Below are 19,553 nucleotides of genomic sequence, written 5' to 3' on the forward strand. Positions count from 1 at the left end.
ATAGGAAATAAAATAAACATTTTAATGGCATCAAACTGAAAAGAGAGTTAGAATGGCATAGAGAGAATTGTCCTCAAAGCTGAGCCTACCCCTGACATGTATGTGAACTATATGAACCTAGGAAAATTGCTTAATATCTTCGTGCCAATGGGCAGAGATATTAAACAGGCTAAAAATATAGCATGAAGCAGTTTAATGTGTGAAATGCAAGAATACATTTCTAATTTGAGAATTAGATACAACTGCAAAAAGAGAATTCTTTGCAAAAATGCATCACCCCTGTATTGAAAGTTTTAGGAATTCTTTATATAAAAGAACAATCACAGGTCCAGACTTTTATCATTACCTTAAAGTTGAAATGTTTCTTCAAAAGTTCATAAATCCAAAATTAGAAATGAAATTTCTAATTTTTATAGATTTTGCTGATTAAGTTCTATGATATATAGGGATGTGATTCAAATATGTAAGAAGGGGCATTCCCTGATATATAAATCATCAAACTATATAACCAGGTAATTAGTTAAAAGAAGAAACTACACAACCCTATAAAAATGTATAATATTGATATAACATAACATATTACATAATGATAAAAATACGTACATAAATCTTATAAAATGCCTCCAAATTATTAATAAAAGAAAAGCAAATTAAAATATTTTAGAGATTTCATCTATCACATTGGCAAACATAAAAACAGAATTATTGAAGAACTGTTGAAGGGAAAATAGGAGGACAGGCAAAATAATGCACTTTTGGTGGAGCTATGAACTAATCCAGTCATTTCTGTGGTCCACGGCCAAAGAAAACAAAGTAGCACCAAATCATACATGCCGTTCAATTCAGCAATACTCTTAAAGAGCAAAAGAAAAAACAGACCTCTGAGAATTTATGAGCTTTTTGTTGAAACAAAATCTGGAAATTAAGGAAGTCTCCACCAAATTGGGAATGAATGGTTGAACAAATTATAGTATGTAAATTCAATGGCGTATATCATAAGAAAATGAGGAAAGGAATAGATTTTGAAGAAACCCAGCAAGAATTTTGTGAATCAATGAAGAATGAAATGAGCAGAACCAGGGTGGAAAAATTTATATAATGACTACAACATGGTAAGGGAAAACAAGGGGAAAAGTTCTGAGGAATGTGATGACAAACTACAAATCTACAGAATCAAAGAATGAAACAAACTTCTGAATGAAAGGTACAGAATCCAAAAAGTTTACTATTTTTTCTGGACACGTTTGGCTTAACTTTGTTTACAAGAGAAGATTTTGGGAGGAAGGAGAAAGGAAACTTGTAGCTGGGGCCGGGGGTTCACCCTAGAGATGGCAATTCCAAAAATGACTGTCAATGAAGCTTTTTTTGGGGGGGGAGAAAGGGGGGTTTAAGTGACTTGACCAGGGTCTCACAACTAGGAAGTGTTAACTGTCTGAGGCCAAATTTGAACTCATGTCCTCCTACTTCAGGGCAGGTGCTCTATCCACTACCCACCTAGCTACCCCAAAGCATTTTTTAGAATGCATAGAAGGAAATTCTTGGGGAGATACAAGCAGGACTATTTTGTACTACATGCCTTCTGAGAAATCTTACACAATTTTTGAGGTTTGGGGATTCAGTGATTCTGTGCTTTTAGTGAATAGCCTATTTATCTCCATAACTAAAATCTATTTACATATCTAAAATTCAAATCTATTATAACAGTCTTCTGAGGTAAAGAATGAGTGGCTATCATGTCTTCACTCTACAGATAAGAAAACCAAAGCTCAAAAATATAGCCAATCAGCAGTAACATCTGCAACTTTCCTATTACTAATCTCCAATCATCACAAAAATGTAAGAGGTGATCTGTGGACATTGAATATGGATTGAGGAGGCTTAATTTTAACTCCTTTTTTATATTACTTGCATACTACGTCATGTCTCTTCCATGGAACTCAGTTTCTTTCTGTTTAAATGAAACCAGAATATCTCTTAAGACGCCTTCCATTTTTATGACCTTATGATTCCATGAAAGGATCACTAATGAGTCAGTGACAAAACTGACAGTGTTCTTTCCATTACTCTACACAGCCTTCCCCTTTTCCTTTTATGATCACATTGGAAGTTGTTTTCCTTGGATCATTACTAAAGTGAGCAAGTTCTTTGCACCCACCCTGGAATAACTCACCTCAGCCAATGAACCTCGCTGGACCGACTTCACCATGATCACCTTGTTCTTTTCTTCTATGTCAAAGCCATAATCATCCTCTTGAGGTAATATCTGGGAAGTCAAAGAAGCAGTCAAATTAGCAAGGTGACTAATTTATCGCTGGTCCTAACACTACAACACCCAGGAAGCATCTCCTAAGCCCAAGGATCTGAGAAAAGAAACCAGAGCAGTCACTGTCTTAGATCATCTTTTTGGTGATAACATATTTCTTCTCAAAAAGCCTTCAGACTTTATTTTACTTCTAAGATGAAATTCAGACTGGTATTGAAAATCCTCTCCAATCTGGTTCCAACCTACTTTTTATTTCTTATTAAATTTATTATTTATTCAATTTCATTTTTATTTTTCATATTTAAATAGAGACTAATATTGAAAGTCCTCTCCAATCTGGCTCCAACCTAGTTTTGTTTCATAATAAACCACTCCCTCCATGCTACTAACTGTTCCCAAAACTCTCAAAATATTTCTGCGGTCCATTTCTCCATAAGAGGAATGCACTCCCTCTTTACTCTGACTTTGTGGCAGGGCCAAGAGAGCTCTGACTTCTGCAATGCTTTCCATAATTTCTCTGCAGTTTCATGCTTCTATATGTGTGTACATATATACATATATGCATGTTTAATATATAATCATAATTATACTATAAAAATTATTTTTCTTATTGGAATTTTAACTCCAAATGCTATTCTTCCTCAATCTGAGGAATATGGATGAATTGCTATTGCTTTGTAATAAAACATATATATATATAGTCACAGCCATATTAATAAATAAGGTTTTTATCCTTTTTCCCTTTCTGGCGATCTTACTGTATGGGGAGTTAATTCCATTTTGCCCCTAAGGAATTCTAAACGTTTCATTGTAGAATCCATCTTATCCCCTCCTGAAAAAGCACCTCTAAAAGTCAGTTTAGCATGTTATAGGCACTGTGCTAAGCAGTGGAAATACAAAGACAAAAGATAGCCCTGTTCTCAAGGAGCTTACAATCTAAGGGAGAAGACAATTATAGAAAAGCAAGCTAGGCTATTTCGTGCAAACAAGCCATATACAGGATAAACGGGATATAATAAATGGAAGGCACTAGAATTGAGAGATTGGGAAAAACTTCCTGTAAAAGGTAGGCTTTTAACTCTGTATACATATACAATATATATAAGTACACAGTACAAAATTATGTGATGATCAATTGTGCTGGACTTGGCTCTTTTCAACAATAAGGTGATCCCAATAGACTTGGGAAGGAAAGTGCCATTTACATCCACAGGGAGGTCTATGCAGCTACGGAAACTGAATGTGCACGGTATTTTCACTTATTGTTTGTTTTTTTTCATTTTTTTCTTCCACCTTTTGATTTGATTTTTCTTGTGCAGCATGATGAATAGGGGAATATATTTATAAGAATTGAACGTGTTTAATTTATATTGGATTGCTTGCTATCCATGGTAGAGGGTAAGGGTAAAAAGGGAAAAAATATGGAACACAAGATTTTGCAAAAGTGAATGCTGAAAATTATCTTGGCATGTATTTGGAAAAATAAAAAGCTATTAAAAATATAACTATCTAAAAATAAAAATAAATCTTTTTCCAAATAAAATTGGAATAAAAGCAATCAGAAAATCACTACTTGTGATAACAAAGAGAAACAAGAGCAACCTCACACTATGAACCTTACATCCACTCAAATTATTTCCTTTTCCTTCTTAGAAGCTCATCTTCCAGAGCTTCATGTTATCACTCCACTAAGCCCTCCTTTATTTACCCACTAAGAGTATATGTTAATTAGTCATTTATTTACATTCAAACCATTTCTTATGGATTCATTAGTGCCAGAATTAGCTATGATGAGTTTACCTTTCCTTTCCCTTAGTTTAACGAGAAGTTGCTTCAAGACATAGACCAGCTTACTTAGTTTCCAGAATAGCTGCCATCATTTGCATGACAATAGCATAACTTATAGAATAAAAACCAGCAGACTTGTTACAAGTTCAGTAATGTGTAGAAGCAACAATTTATATAATGGCAATGTACCTAGGATCATACTATTGACATAGTAGCATGTAGGACTGTGACATAAAGACACATAACCCTGAACTTTGTCATATACTCAAACACTTAATACTTCCTAGCTGTGTGTCCCTAAACAAGTCACTTAACACCAATTATCTCAGCAAAAAAAAAAAATAATAATAATAATAATATAGTACATACATATTTACTATACATGCATGTGACACATGGTTCTACATATGCATGTGTATATATACATTTTTACCATATACACAGGCAGCTGGGAGGTGCAGTGAAAGTACAAATCTGGCCTCAGACACTTACTAGATGTATGACACTGAACCTTATTTGCCTCAGTTTCCTCATCTGTAAAATGAGCTGAAGAAGGAAATGGCGAACTAGTTCTTTGCCAAGAAAATCCCAAATGAGAAGATGGAGAGTCAGACATGACTAAAACAATGACATTCCACGACCGTGATGGAACTAGAACCAGCTGTGTATGTGATGGCATTCTCCATCATCCTGTGCACACAGCAGTGTGCAGAATCAGGCCGTGCAATAAACCAGCACCTAAGTTTTGCATGCCTAGAACTTTTTTATCTACATGATGCTATCTAGAACTGTGTATACGGTGGTCTCTAAAACCAGGCCACAGAGAGAACAGCCATTCAGTAAAGGCTTCAGAAAACAAAGAAAAAGAATGAACGAAAAATTTAGGGGGATCCACTAGTTCAACTTTGAAGGAAAATGAAAAAAAAGAGCCTTTGTTTTAACTGGGATTGCAGACCAAGGGTAAGCCTGGAATCAGAATGAGAACCACTGCTCCACAGCAGAGCTCCTACCAGAAGGCTCCTGGCCAGGATGTTCTCCACCAGCTTGAAGTCATTCCGAAGCAGCTTGTTCTTGGAGCTCGTCCCTTCCATCTCCTCATCAGCATGAAAGCGGAAGTACTGGGACTCATCTTTGAACTCACTCTTCTCTAGGACTAGACCCAAATGAACACACACACAAGGAAAGAATACAGTTAGGCATATGTTTGAAGCCTCTAGAGGCCCAGAAACATGCTTTGCAGACCAACACTGTTCTGACTCAACAGTGTGATTTAATATCCCTAGATTGAGCCATGTTGTCCCCCCAAAAAAGATGCTCTCCAGCCTCACTAGCTATCCTCCCAAACTCCAGAGACATTAGTGACCTACTCTTCAAGAAGGCAAAATGAGCTATTTCAGAGCAATAAGACAAAAAATAGGAATTTCACGGCTTTTCTAATGCAATCAAAGCAGGACAGAGTCACTTCAATGAGACTGTCCCTCTGTTTTTCTCTGACATACTAAGCTCTATGTATTCTGGAAGTAGCTAGCTTCCCCTCAGCTCTCTTAACGTGCTCTTTCTGAGCTCCTGCATTCCTTAAGGACAGATTGTCTCATGCTTTTCTTTATATCTCCAGCACTTAGCAGAGTGCCCGAAACACACTGGGTGCTTAATAAGTAATTAGGAACTCCGTTCCAAGATCCCTTCCATCTCTCACAGTCTGTGTGTCAAAGGAACATCAAGACCACCTAGTCAAAGGTTGAGAACGTCAGGCTAGTCAGGCTAGTTCAGGGAAATGCTCTATGTGGCAGTCTCAAATACACCCTTCAGTCCAAATAGCACCCACAGAGAGACATTCCTAAACCCCACTTTGATCTGGGCCATGATTCCTGACAGCTCTGCCCAAAGCTTAGACCTTCCGCCAATCAGAGCCATGCTCCCTATGGATGTGGCAACCAGAAAAATTATAGGTCTGTTCTGAGTAGTTATTTCAGGGATGCCTTTGGGCTGAGGGCATTCTGAGGGGGTGGGTCCCAGAGAATGCACCCTAATGATCCTTGGGGAGCAGAAGGGATGCAAGGGCTGGATGAATGGTTTCAGGCTATAGGAACTGTTTCATGGCAGGCTGTCCCCAAGGCCACAAATACACCCTAAAATGATCAAGCTGAAGCCCAAACTGAAGGGCGCGGCCCAACCTCAAAACATAGGGTAGAGCCTGGGAAGAACAGGAACTGGCCACCCATGGCATAAGTGGCTTCCTTCTCCTTTCTGTGACCATGTTATACACATTCTGAAATCAGACTTCAGCTTTGCGTGGCTATGTCTGTTTCCCAAGGGAACCTGCCTTGTGTTTAATACCTCTAAACAAATACATGGAGTCTCAGAATTAGAAGGGCTCTTAGAATAGCAAATACTAGAAAGATCAGCATAGAATAATAGAAACACTTGAAGGAACCTTAATGCAATGTTAGAGGCAAAAAGGCACTGGAGATTAGCAGCTTCTCCTTTCACAGAATGAGGCAAGAGAGCCCCAGGCTGAGGAAGTGATTTGCCTACCCATGGTCACATAGCATATAAAGGTCAGAGCCAAAGCTGAATTTAAATCTTCTGACTCATTTCATTATATTAGTCTGAAGTCAGTAAAAATAAACTTGCTGTCCTCATAAAACTGAGATCTAGTCCCAGAATTTGCTGCATCCCTTATATGCATAATACCTGAGTGTCAAGTAGGGCCAAATCCATTTCACTACCTCATTTCAGACAACTACCCTACTGTCTAACCCATATAAATGCAAAATCTCAGCATTGGAAAGATCCTCAGAAGTCATTTAACCTAAAGCATACTTGAGAATTTCTATCTATGAGATGCCAGACAAATGGTCATCTCCTCTCCCAAGTTTCCATCTTTTTTCCAGGGTGCCTAAGTTCCTTCAATCATTCTCCATATGTCATGGTCATGGTCAACCGTCCAGCAGTCTATCCTACTCCAGACTCATTCTCCCTGTCAATCCTAAAATACAACATTCAGAAAGAATAAAAATATTCTAGAAATGACTTTGTCAGACGATGAAGCTTAGATATATACCCAAAACACCATCAAGTAGTTTGCTAATTTTAGCCTATACTCTGACTGTTTTTTGGAGTGATGGGTTCAGGGACATGCTCCAAATAAAAACAAAAGTGAAGGAATGGAACAAGATGCCTCACTAGCCATTGAGAAGCCTATTCCAGCAATGGAACCCAGAACCTCACAGAAGCCAATGGAGTGGGGGTAGGAGAAAGACCAGAAGAATTACCGTGGTGCATGAAGCCATTGTTACAGAGTCCCACACCCAGCGCCACAGCTTCCTCCCTTGTCTGGCAGTCTCCCTAGGGAGAAGAGAACAGCATTAATACCAATAACAATGATAACAGCAGGTTATACTTACATGGTGACATACATTATATGTACTACTATTTCCAAAACTTTCATTTAGTGTGTACTGTGTATAGTTGAGCATTAGAGGAAATGAAGTTTAAAAGACAATCTTTCATTTTTCTGGATCTAACAGTCAAAAAGGATGGATAGTTACTGCCCATAACAATACAAGAGAACAGAAAAAAGCAATTATATCTGTGGCTTCACTATTACAAGGATCTCTTGGATGAAGAAGCTTCCTCTAGCAATTCAAGTTGACACCTTCCCTGAAACTTACAATCTGAATGGTAACCTACCCAGAATTACTTAGTAAATAATCCATAATAATCAAACCAAGTACACTGGGTCTCCTAAGCTCCTTGAGGATACTCATTTTTCATCCGCACTACTCGCTCAGCTTCTAGAAATGAGCTAATGCATCTCAACGGGTCCTGACAGATGTTTGTGAAAATGAAATGAATTGAACTGGAGAATGCTGATAGCAAGGGTAAGATTAGGAAAGTTTCATAGTACTGGTGGCATCTGAGTTGGATCTGAAAGGACAACATTCTAGGTTTGGGAATTCATCATCAGCCAATGTATAGGGGGAGAGAATAAATGGTAAATTCAGGAGGCAGAGAGAAGTTCAGATTAGTTGAAGCAGGAGTAAAAGGGAGAAAAATAAGAGATAAAAACAGAAAGTTAAAGGTAGTTCTAAACGCAAATGTCCTTGAATTCTAAAGAGAAGTCTGAACTTTATTCAAGAGAAAATGGAGAAACAAGATTATTCTGTTGAGCGTGGCTCTTTTTAACAATGAGATGATTGAGGCCAGTTCCAATGATTTTGTGATGAAGAAAGCCATCTGCATCCAGAGAGAGAATTATGGGAACTGAGTGTGGATCACAACATAGCATTTTCACGTTTTCTGTTGCTGTTTGCTTGTATTTTGTTTTATTTCTCATTTTTTCCCTTTTTAATCTGATTTTTCTTGTGTAGCAGGATAATTATATACATATATACATATATATATATGTGATTTAACATTTTTTAACATGTTTAACATATATTGGATTACTTGCCATTTCTAGGTGACGGGGTGGGGACAAGAGGGGAAAATTTGCAACACAAGGTTTTGCAAGGGTCAATGTTGAAAAATTATCCTTGCATAGGCTTTGAAAATAAAAAAAATTGAGAGAGAGAGAGAGAGAGAGAGAGAGAGAGAGAGAGAGAGAGAGAGAGAAGGGAGAGAGAAAGAGAGAGAATGAGGAGTCACTCTAATGATTTCTGAACAGAGAAGAAACATGATGAGATCTACATAGAAGAATGATCATTCTGTAGCAGGGAGATCATTTTGGTTGAAATGCAGAGGCAATAGACACTGGTAAAGTGAGGGCCAAATTGTGAGAAGTTTGTGCTTTATCCTAGATGTAATAGGGAGCCACTGAAAGTTTTCAAGCAAAAACATGACCAATCAGTTCTGTGCTTTAGGAAGATTTTCAACATCTATGAATAAGAGAGATTCAAGAAGAAGAAGCAGGGTGGGAAAGCAGGAGGCCACTTAAGAAGCTATAATGAGACATAATAAGGACTTAAACTATGGTAGTGACAAGATGTAGAAAAAAGAAAAGAATAAATGTAAGAGAGGAGTGACAACTTGTTTGCCAACTAACTGAACACTCAATTAATCTAAGAGCATTTATTAAACATTAGCATTGTGCTAAGCTGGAGATACAAATACAAATGCAAATTAGCCACTCCATTAAGGAGATTACATTTAACAGGAGAGCAAAAAGATGTTCACAAGTAAATAAATATAGTATATGGCTAAAAATAATAAACATTCTGGCAGCAACACAATGGATTTAGAGGCAAGAGGGAGTCAGCCCCAGTTGGTGATCAATGTCCCAGAGTAAGAACAGTGAGAAAAGGAGAGGTAGAGTTGGGATGGTCAAGGCTTGGCAATAGATTAGATAAAAGAGGGGAGGAATAAAAATCACCCAAAGAGTTTCTCTTGTTAAAAATGCCTTATAAACTGCAACAGTTATTTCTAATCTCTGTATTCCCAAAATCAGACACAGGGCTTAGTGAATATGAAGATACCATCTCAGAAATATAAGAAAAAATATTCAACAAAAATTATAACAAATCTAGAATGCAAATAAAGATTATTTTCTATTCAATAAATGCTACTGCCTCAGGAATTAGGGATATGATCATTTTAAAAAGATTTTTTAGCAAGGACTGAAATGCCCAAAAGTTTGAGATTTCCTCTCAGATAATCAGGTGAGTCATTAAAACATCCATTTCTCAAATTTAGGTATTAAGGGCTGAGGGGAAGGGGCTGGGGAGAGTAAAGAATTATCTGTCATTTCTGCTACCCTTTTCTTAACTCTGCTCCCTGCAGGTCAGGGAATTCCCACTGTGACTTGGACCCAGTCTCCTACCACAGAGCAGGAGCTGGGAGCAGCCCTCCTTGATTACTACATGGGTTTTTTTGAATTAAGAACACCTTGGTAAGAGACCACAAGCCCCATGGGAGTGCTGGGATACATGGATACATCACTGAGAAGTCCGAGTCCTTGGAATTAGTCCCCAGGCTAGGAATGGCATCCCCAAGGCCACACAAGCGATAAAGACATCCAAAGGATGTTAGGAATGAAAGACATCACAGAGTTCATGTCTTAAAACTCCCTCATTTTACAGATAACAAAGGAAATCTAATCCTCAGAATACTGACTTGTTCAAGGTCACCCAGCTAGGAAGTGCCACACAAATGATAAAAAAGAGCCATTTGTAAGGATGAAAGGGATAGACGGAAGAATCTCAGAGCTGACTTTGCTGTCCAATGACCCATTTGATAGACCCAAATGCCAGGAGATCACACAGCATCATGTCAAAAACCAAGATTTCTGACCTTAATAGACTAAATTCTCTTTCTCTACACCATACAGCCTGATGAGCTCCTTAAAAGTTCTGCAAAGGAAAGGACTTCTAGGGAAAGGAAGGAAAAAAGCCTCCATTCCATCCTCCCCCAGCTCCCACTGGGTGAGAAAGCTGTGTTTTTTCCTCTGACAGGATCTCTGCCCCCCAAATGACAACTGGTATTCACAGCCAAAACAAGATGGTCAGGGATCACAAGCTGCACTTGGAGAGGGAGACGCTTTGTGTAAACATTGGGCCACACTTGTTCCCACAGCTGACCCCTCCTGACAAATCTCTCCCCAGAGGCAGCATCCTCACAAGTGTGTGCCTTCAGCCTCAGCTTCTTCCAGGGGAAGCCAGCAAGCCTTTATCCAGGGGCATCCAGGGACTTGCAAACTCACCTCAATCCTCCCTCCCACTTCCCCTAGTCCAGCTGTGAAACAACTGACCAGTGATAAAGTGCTGTCATCCTGCTCCATGGAGGAAGCAGAAAAGGAAGATGAGGGAGGTGGTGGGCAGACAGCCAAGTGATCTAAGCCTGAGGAAGCCAAGAAGTCTGCAGGACACCTGGCCCTCTGGAAAGCCTGTGGAAAAGGCTCCTAACCTAAGTCTTTGCCAAGGGGCCCCAGGAAGGCCAGGCAAGAAAAGAGAAAGTAAGTTAAAAATAGGCCATTAGATTCTCAAGGCAGAGCAGAGATGTAAAAAAAATGACTCAGAAATAACCACCTAAAGAAAAGGAAATTCCCCTACCTACACTTAAGGAAACTCCCATTCCCCCTTGCAGGGTTTTAGGGTGTGTGTGTGTGTGTGTGTGTGTGTGTGTGTGTGTGTGTGTGTGTGTGTATGTGTGTATATATGTATATACAAACCATATCTTCCACACTAGGCTAGGAGTTCACTGAAGGCAGACACTGTAAACTTAAAATTTTTCTCATGTCCCTGGCAGTACACCATGTCCTGCAAGGAGTTGCTGCTTAATCAAAGCTTAGCTAATTTGTTTGCTGCATGTGCTGTCAAGAGGAATCTAGGTCTTCTAGGTCAGACTTTTGAGCTGGGGATCAGCAGTCCTGAGAATAGGTCACCTAGCCTCTTCTTGAACACCACCACAGTGACTGGAAACTCACTACCTTTCAAGATATTTCGATCCTATTTTTGGTTAGTTCTGATAGGAACTTTTTTTCTGACAGTAAAAAATGTATATTTCTAACTGCAAAGATCCAGCCTAATACAGAACCATGGAATATCACCCCTGAAAAACCTCACTTCTTCATTACATCACAAAATCATAGATTTCTCAGTTGGAAGGGACTCAGGAAGTTTGTAATCCAATCTGTACTGGCCCAAGTTCTGCTTGAAATTGTTCAGGGACAGAAACCCCATTAGAGTACCCTAAACAGTCCATTACACTTCAGGACAGTTTTGATTGACTACATTGTAATTCTTCTTCTCGTTCAGTAATTTCCATCATGACTCCATTTGGAGTTTTCTTAGCAGAGTTCCTGGAGTGGTTTGCCATTTCCTTTTCCAATTAATTTTACAAAGGAGGAAACTAAGGCAAATAGGGTTAAGTGACTTGCAATCATATAGCCAATGTCTGAGGCCAAATTTGAATTCAAGCTTTTCTGATTCCAGACCCAGCACTACATCAATTATGCCAACTAGAAGGTAACTTCCCTGGTCTGGGTTCTTTCTAACTTCTACTCCTTTTGAGACCAAGTACAAGACAGCCCTCTCAACTAAGATGGAAAAGCTTATCTCAATAAAAAACAGGTGATTATTGGAGGGCCATTTCTGAAAGACTCTTCATCACAAAGTTATCCACATGAAAACCCTCCACTAAAAAACAAGGTTGAGACATGCATCAGTAGAGGAAATGCCCAAGCACAATTTGGGTTAAAGATTACACTGGAGTTTTGTATTACTGACTAATAGTAAGCTTTTAACTCCCCTAAAAACCCCAAATGCTTTTCAAATGAACTTTTACTACTCTCCCACCATTCAATACACACACAGTTGCTTTTCTTTATTTAAAAAAAAATAGGGTAAGACTTTATTTTTAGGTCTATTAAATTCATCTTGTTAGATGAGGACTTCTGGAGTAAACCAGTCAAAAAGCATTAAGTGCCTACTAATGAACCAGGCACTGTGCTAGACACTAGTGATGCAAAGAAAACAAATGAAACAATCCTTATTCACAAGAGTATCACAATTAATACTCTAATGGAAAGAACATTGCATATATCCATAAATATATATATATATATATATTTTTTTTTAAAAACAGTTTTGGAATATTTGGCAGGAGAATCAGGAATTGAATTGGGTCCTGATTCAATTATTTTCCCATCTATCAGTTTGCTATCAAAACCTTCATTGGTCACTCATGAACTGCAAAGTGCCTTGCTCAAGGTCCTTTTTTTCACAGAGATGGTATATTATGGATCCAGTGAAAACTGTATGTTGTGTGAATATATATAATAACATATATGTGTTAAAGTATTGATTAGTTTTGTTGACCAGCCCTTTCTTCCTCTCATTTTATGTAAGACGATGACTTTTCTAGGCAGGGAAAAGTGGATTTGGAAATTAATATGTTACATGAAAAGAGATGTTAATATAACATATTGAATATATTGGATCTACTATCTAGGGGAAGGGGTGGGGAGAAGGGAGAAAGAAAATTTTAGAACATGTATTTTGAAAATAAAAAGCTATCATCAATAAGTATAAATAAATAAATAAATAAATAAATAAAATATTAATCATTATAAAATGATATATTAAAATATGATTATTATGAAGAGATGTTAAAATAAAAACAAATGATATTGCTTCAATCTCTGTTCCTATTAGTTCTTCCTGCCTTTACTGGACTTACATCATGGCCTCTTATTTTCCCAAGGAAAGTTCTTTTGTTCTCTTCCTCACAATAACTGCAGAAACCTGCCTGGGCAGAGTTATCCAATCCTACATGCTAGACTGGGCAGGCCTGCAACATATGGTGTGATACTGATGGCAAAAGGAGCCAAAGGGCATCAAGAGAAAGGCAATGAGAGCAAGCAAAAAGCCAAACTGAACAACCTCTTTCTTTAACCATTTAATCAACTGATCAATAGACATTTTTTAAAGCACCTAGGTGCTGTCCTAGGTCCTGAAGAATGGAACAATCCAAACTAACAAAGAAATCACTTTCTCATGAGAGAAATAAGTACATATAGAAATATACACAGCCAATTGTGTGTTCCAGTCTGCTAAAGTTGGAGTTATTCCATTCACCACTACAAAGAGGAAAGGAATCCAAACATAGAAACTTCAGAAGGCTCCACGGGATCCCAAAAAAGAAACATGGATTGTGACTGTCAAAACTCACAGACTTAAGAGGTGACCACACTCACAATTATAAGACACTGGTTCAAGGCCTATCACTTAGTAGCCATGTATGGCTATGGAAAATAATTATTCTGAGTTAATAACTAAGAGTAATTTCCTCCATAAAATGGGTATCATCTGCCTTCTGAGATTACTGTGACAAAAAGGTTCAGCAAATTGTAAAGAACTTTGCATAGATGAGTTATGAATCTATAGCACATTGACACAAAGATGATTTAGTCAAGGTGCAGAATGAGATATTTTTCAACAGGGCCCATGTGAGAATCAGTTGTTTTACTATTCACTGTTTTTAATTTAGGGACAAGTATAATGCTAGTGATTGTGAAAAAGTAAAAGTAAAGACAGGTTATTGAAACCTTTTTTTTAATGTAATGACAACAGAAAAAATTCAGAAGAGAATAGAGAAAGCAGGACAGCTTGAAAATAAAAGCATTGGATTATATATTTTTAAAAATATAAGCTATATGTAAAATTTTTATAATTTCATAAATCTTTTCTTTTTATTGGTGTTTGTCAAGATCTAGGTAAAACTTCTAAAAATCTACAAACATTATTATTATTTTTCAAATATATCTAGTTAGTGCTATGATTGATACAATACCAATTCATTTAAAAATCATTAGTTATTCCTTCCACACCATGACTTTCCCCATTGCAGTTTCAATATCATGGGTCAACATAAGAAATTAAATGGGAATTTTGGGAGGAAGAATTTTGCAGAAGCCAAAATTGACATACAAAGGCCAGTAAACACCACAGAAAAAGTTTTTCATATGTTATTTTAACTTAACATTACCTACACATAGCAAATACTTAACTCAAATTTTACCAGAAATTACTGTAAACATCTCCTAAAAGCAAAAGAAAAATTCAGAGTTCTTTTCTGGTACAAAGGGAAGGCCAAAAAATTTTCCAGATTGCTATACCTTTAAACCCTTCAATGTGAAAAGGATAAATGTACTGAACTATAGTACCTTTTAATCATTATAGTGTTTCTCAATGAACAGATACTGATAGCACAATCACCAAAGTTGGAGAAGGATTAATCTAAGATACATAAAGACTCTGTGATTTCATTGGTGTAGGTATTCTTTCTGCCAACACTGATCAGAGCCTTCCATGCTTCAGTGTGGTGGGGTAAAAAACACATGCTGCTGATCAACTTTCTTTTGATGAACCTTAATGACAGGGAAATGAGAATATTTGGGGCTGGAGAAATTTGGTATATAATTGACATGGAGGCACATTTTTTGGTCACTTAAGTCAATTGCTAATTCTGTATTCAAATTCTTTCACCAAGTTGGTTGGATCAGCCAAGAGCTTATTCTCCCTACAGGAAGATCCTAGACTTGCTTCTTTACCATAAAGATGCAAGCTCCCCTGGCTTCCTATGTTACTCTATCATTTTAAACCTTTCTTCATCTGGCTCCAGCTTGCTTTTCCAGGCCAATTCCTTATTTTTCCTTTTGTATACTGTTCTACATATGGTCTCCCATACACCACATTCATTAGGACCTCCATTTCTTTTCAAAAGATGCCCCCTTCTATTTTTAAAATGTTACTCCAAATTGCCACCTCCTACAGCAGGGTGTTTTCTGATCCCCATCCCTACCCCCCCCCAGCTCCTTACTCCCTAATCCCCAGAAATTACTATGTTTGATGTATTTTTTTTAACATATATACATCCTCCCCCCACCCCACTCCTAAAAAGTACATGAATGGTGTTTGTTTGTTTGTTTTGCATTCCCAGAATTTAGAACAGGGGTTGGTACACAGCAGAATGTTAATAAATGCTTACTGAATGAATATGTTATGTGTGGAACATTCTGCTATTGTGGGACGGTATTCTTCCTCATCAGTTTCTACTCTGACAACAAGTCTGGAAGTAATTTAAAATCCAAGCCACACAGAGAACTAAGTCATCCCCATCTTTTCCCAGCCCTAGTCCCAGGCTCCCCACCCTCCCTCCTGCCTCCAACTCAGATCTCATCTCCAGCTGCTGTTAAAAACAGCCACATGGAAGCCATTCTGCTGCCTCAGCTCCAATTACGTACTCGTGCTGCCCCCCCAACCCTCCCCATTGGGACTGCTGAGGGGGAAGGGAGGTTCCCCCCATCCCTCACAACATGGGATAATTGGCACTGTGCCACAGGATTATAAAGCCTGGACTTTAAAGTCATTACTGAAAAAAAAAAAATTGTCAACTACAATCCCAGCCTAGTTTTTCTATGTTTCTCCTTTCCATCTAGTTACTTTGGCCTATTCACTCTACTACTCAATAGGGAATAGGGAATGCGTCTCAGATTCACCCTTCAGTCTAAGCCCAGGGAGGGTGTTAACCTGGAAGACCTGAGGTCACAGCCAACAAAAACATCCCGGGCTTCCTTGTTTCCTTAATTCTTCCTCTTCTTTTCTTTCTCACAATGTTGTATTTGACTTATGGATTGCTTAATTTTACTTAATTTTTTCTTTTATATTCTTTGTTACATAAGACTGCTCAATGGGAGAAGAAAGAATACACTGGGAAATAAAAGTGAAATAATGTAATAATGAGGATAATATAACAACAAATAATATTTACATAGCACCTACTAAGATACTATGCTAAATACTTTACAAATATTATGGAAAAAAACAAATATTATGGAAAGCAGGAGACAGAGAGATAAAGATATATAGACCTAGATGTAAGTATTTCAAAGATAAATATAAACATATTGATATATACACACATCACATATTACAAGTATCTGAAAGCCTAGATTTGAAATCAGGTCTTTCAGGCCCAGTGATTTGTTCTTTGTGTCACCTACTTTACTTAAAAAATATATCAACAAAGTACTGGTAGTGATAATTTTAAAATATTTTATTTTTGCATATTTATATATATATATATATGTTAATACATTATAAGTAATATATAGTATAATATATAACATAATATACAATGACATAATAACAATGTGTTACATATAAGTGTAAAATATTTTATATAATATAGATTTATATTTTTATTTTATTTTTCAATATTAAAAATTGAATATTTAATAAATATTTTATTTATATTATTTAATATTTAAATAAAATATTTAACAAATAAATAAATAAATAAATATTTAATAAAATATTTAAAATTTAAAATTTTCGCTGTCCCTCTCATTTTCTTCATGTTCCCTAAGGCAAGCTTAGATCTGATAATAGCATGGTGATCAAAGTTTTGAGGTTGACAGTAGCACATTTAAGAACCTCCTCAAACAATCTTTTTGAACAAAGTTTTTGCATCTGTAAAGTGGGGATATTACTGTCTGTCTGTGTATATGTATCTTTGCTCTCTGCCCTATCAGAAAGCAAGGTGGTTGTAAAGAGAGATTGCTTCATTCACTGAATTTCTCTCCACCTTGCTGGCGTAAGTATAATAATAATGCTGACTGAGCCAAGGTTATAGAGTTATATACAAGAGAATCTGCTGCTGTAATGATCAACTCTAAACTATATGTAAGAGACAGGCAGACAGACAGACAGACAGACAGACACAGAGGATAGCATATACCCAGAGGCCAGCAACTTCCCTCATCATTCCCCTCAACAGGTAAAGTGATACTGGACGTCAATAACAAAAATAATGCCATCCCACAATAACACTCCATTTTCAAGTTAGCAAAGCTTTTTCCACAAAATAACTTGTCAGCTAGTAAGATGGATTATTATCTCCATCTCTTTCTGGGAGGGAGGAATTAGTGATTCACTGGTATAGGCAACTTTGCAGGGAGAGATCACATACAGTCCTATACCTCCCCTACAGCTCAGCCTAAAGAGAGGTACCTAGAGCAGGTAGAGGTAATAGATGGCAGGATTTGAATCCAGAGCTTCCTGAATGTTATATCACATCTCCTCTCACAGTAATCAGTAACAAGCCCCTGGTTCTAACAGTAAATACTGAGGGAGAATTCTAACACAAGCCTCATGACTTCAGAATCAACCATCCACCTCCTACACAATTTTGACTCTCCAAGACTCACATTTAACAGCCAGGACATTGTGAGCAGCAGTTGCTTTTTTTGGGTCATTCAGACACCAGTTCCTGGAGACAGTGACCAATTCAGAGAAGGATCTTAATAAATGATTGCTGCCTAGCTGATTGTAATTGAGGTTGCAGTCTCTAAGCCTCCATTTCAACATCTAAAAATAAAAATGATAATTGTTGCCCTACCAACCTCAAAAAGAAGGCACATGGAAGAATTCTGCAAATGATAAGGTGCTATGTAAACCAAGGTAGAATTTGTCACATCTATGATTCAGCCAAATGATACTATTTGCTGCTCCTTGAACATACTCCTCTTTGTATTGATAATAATAATAATGCTATTTCTCACTTCCATGGATTGTTTTAGTCCCAATTCATCTCTCTCCTACCCATTTTACTTACAGCAAAAAAAAAAAAAAAGGCTCTCTCTCTCTTTCAGGCCTCAGGTGCCTTCATGTTAAAACATTATGCTATAAGCTGCCTTTTAACACAGATATCCTAAGGGCCCTCCCCAGCTTTCAAATTATGAGTTAATGATTCAATAATTCATCCATTATTTATTAAGTGCCTACTAAATGCAGAGAACTATGCAAGGCTCCTGTCTCTCCTTCAATAGAGACAAAATGATGCTTCTGTGGCAGTTAAGCAAATCCTGTGGAAGCAGGAAGCTTTTCAAGAGATTTAGAACCTCCTTCAGGGTGAGCAAGCAACAATTACCATAAGCACAGCCTACCTGAGCAAGCAACCAGTCCACCAGTTTACTCCCAGGAATCACAGATTTGTAGGTCTTCAAGTGATAGTCTCTGTCTCTGCATTAAAAAATAAATAAAAATAACTAAATAAACAATAAGGAGGGGAGTGATTAAGGAAGATGATGGATAGATATATGGATAGATAGAAAGATGGACAAATAGATAAGTCTAGTTCCCATTTCTACAATAGTTGACATCTTAGAAAACAATGTCCTGCCAAAAGCTCTATTGTTATTCTTATAATTGAAGAAACTAAGGCTCCAAGAGAATCTTTTGGCTATCCACAGGTGTCCAGCCTATAAGAGGAATATAAATAGGACTTTTTGGCTTCATGTTCAAGAAGTAAATCAACAGCTTGAAAGGTATTTTGTTTTGTTTTGTTTTCACAGAATTAAATAGAGTCAGAGGCCATGAATTTTTATAAATGAATTAACCATAGTGAGGTTAAGTAAAAAGTGTCTAAATAGGATCCTCCTTCAAGGGAAAGCACTCTACACTACATAGGATTCAACATGGAGGCTAGCTGGGATCTCAGGTGCAATCAAATCCAAATCTTTCTCTTTACAAATAATACCAAACATTTCCTTTTTGTGAAAGGCAACTTACCCTTTTGTAAAAATGAGCTGGAAGCAAATTAGGGTTAAGTGATCCAGGGTCACAAAGCTAGTAAGTATCTGAGGCCAGACCCAGGTTTTCTGACTCCAAGCCAGGTGCTCTACCCATTGTTCCACCTAGAGGATTCTCCCTCTGCAATCTCCCTAACATATGGCTAACCAACCTTTAAACAAAAGATCCACTTTCGACTGGGAGCCCCTGATATCCTCAGGCAGCCTAATTAGTAAGGAAATCCTGTCTCACAGAAGGCCAAAATCTGCCGCTTGGCAACTAATACTGATGATTTGTAAAACTGCCTCCTCCCCGTGCATCCCAGTTCTCACTCCCACCTTAGCCCGAATCTTTGGGGGAAAATCAGTCAGCAGGAAATTCCTTCTCTTTTTAGCCCACTATCAAACTTCCAATGACAGGGGCAGGGGCAG

General features: G+C 37.6%; 1 protein-coding gene across 1 annotated transcript in view; it reads right to left on the reverse strand.

Annotated features, from left to right (window-relative positions):
* PREX1 (phosphatidylinositol-3,4,5-trisphosphate dependent Rac exchange factor 1) overlaps nt 1–19,553 on the reverse strand; it is a 205,061-nt gene that overhangs the window by 38,029 nt on the left and 147,479 nt on the right. The window contains 4 exon segments of the mRNA XM_074288551.1: nt 2,171–2,263; nt 5,062–5,204; nt 7,327–7,399; nt 18,498–18,573. Of these exon segments, the coding sequence (XP_074144652.1) occupies nt 2,171–2,263; nt 5,062–5,204; nt 7,327–7,399; nt 18,498–18,573 (385 nt within the window).

This window comes from Sminthopsis crassicaudata, chromosome 2 (assembly GCF_048593235.1).
Source record: "Sminthopsis crassicaudata isolate SCR6 chromosome 2, ASM4859323v1, whole genome shotgun sequence".
NCBI lineage: Eukaryota > Metazoa > Chordata > Mammalia > Dasyuromorphia > Dasyuridae > Sminthopsis > Sminthopsis crassicaudata.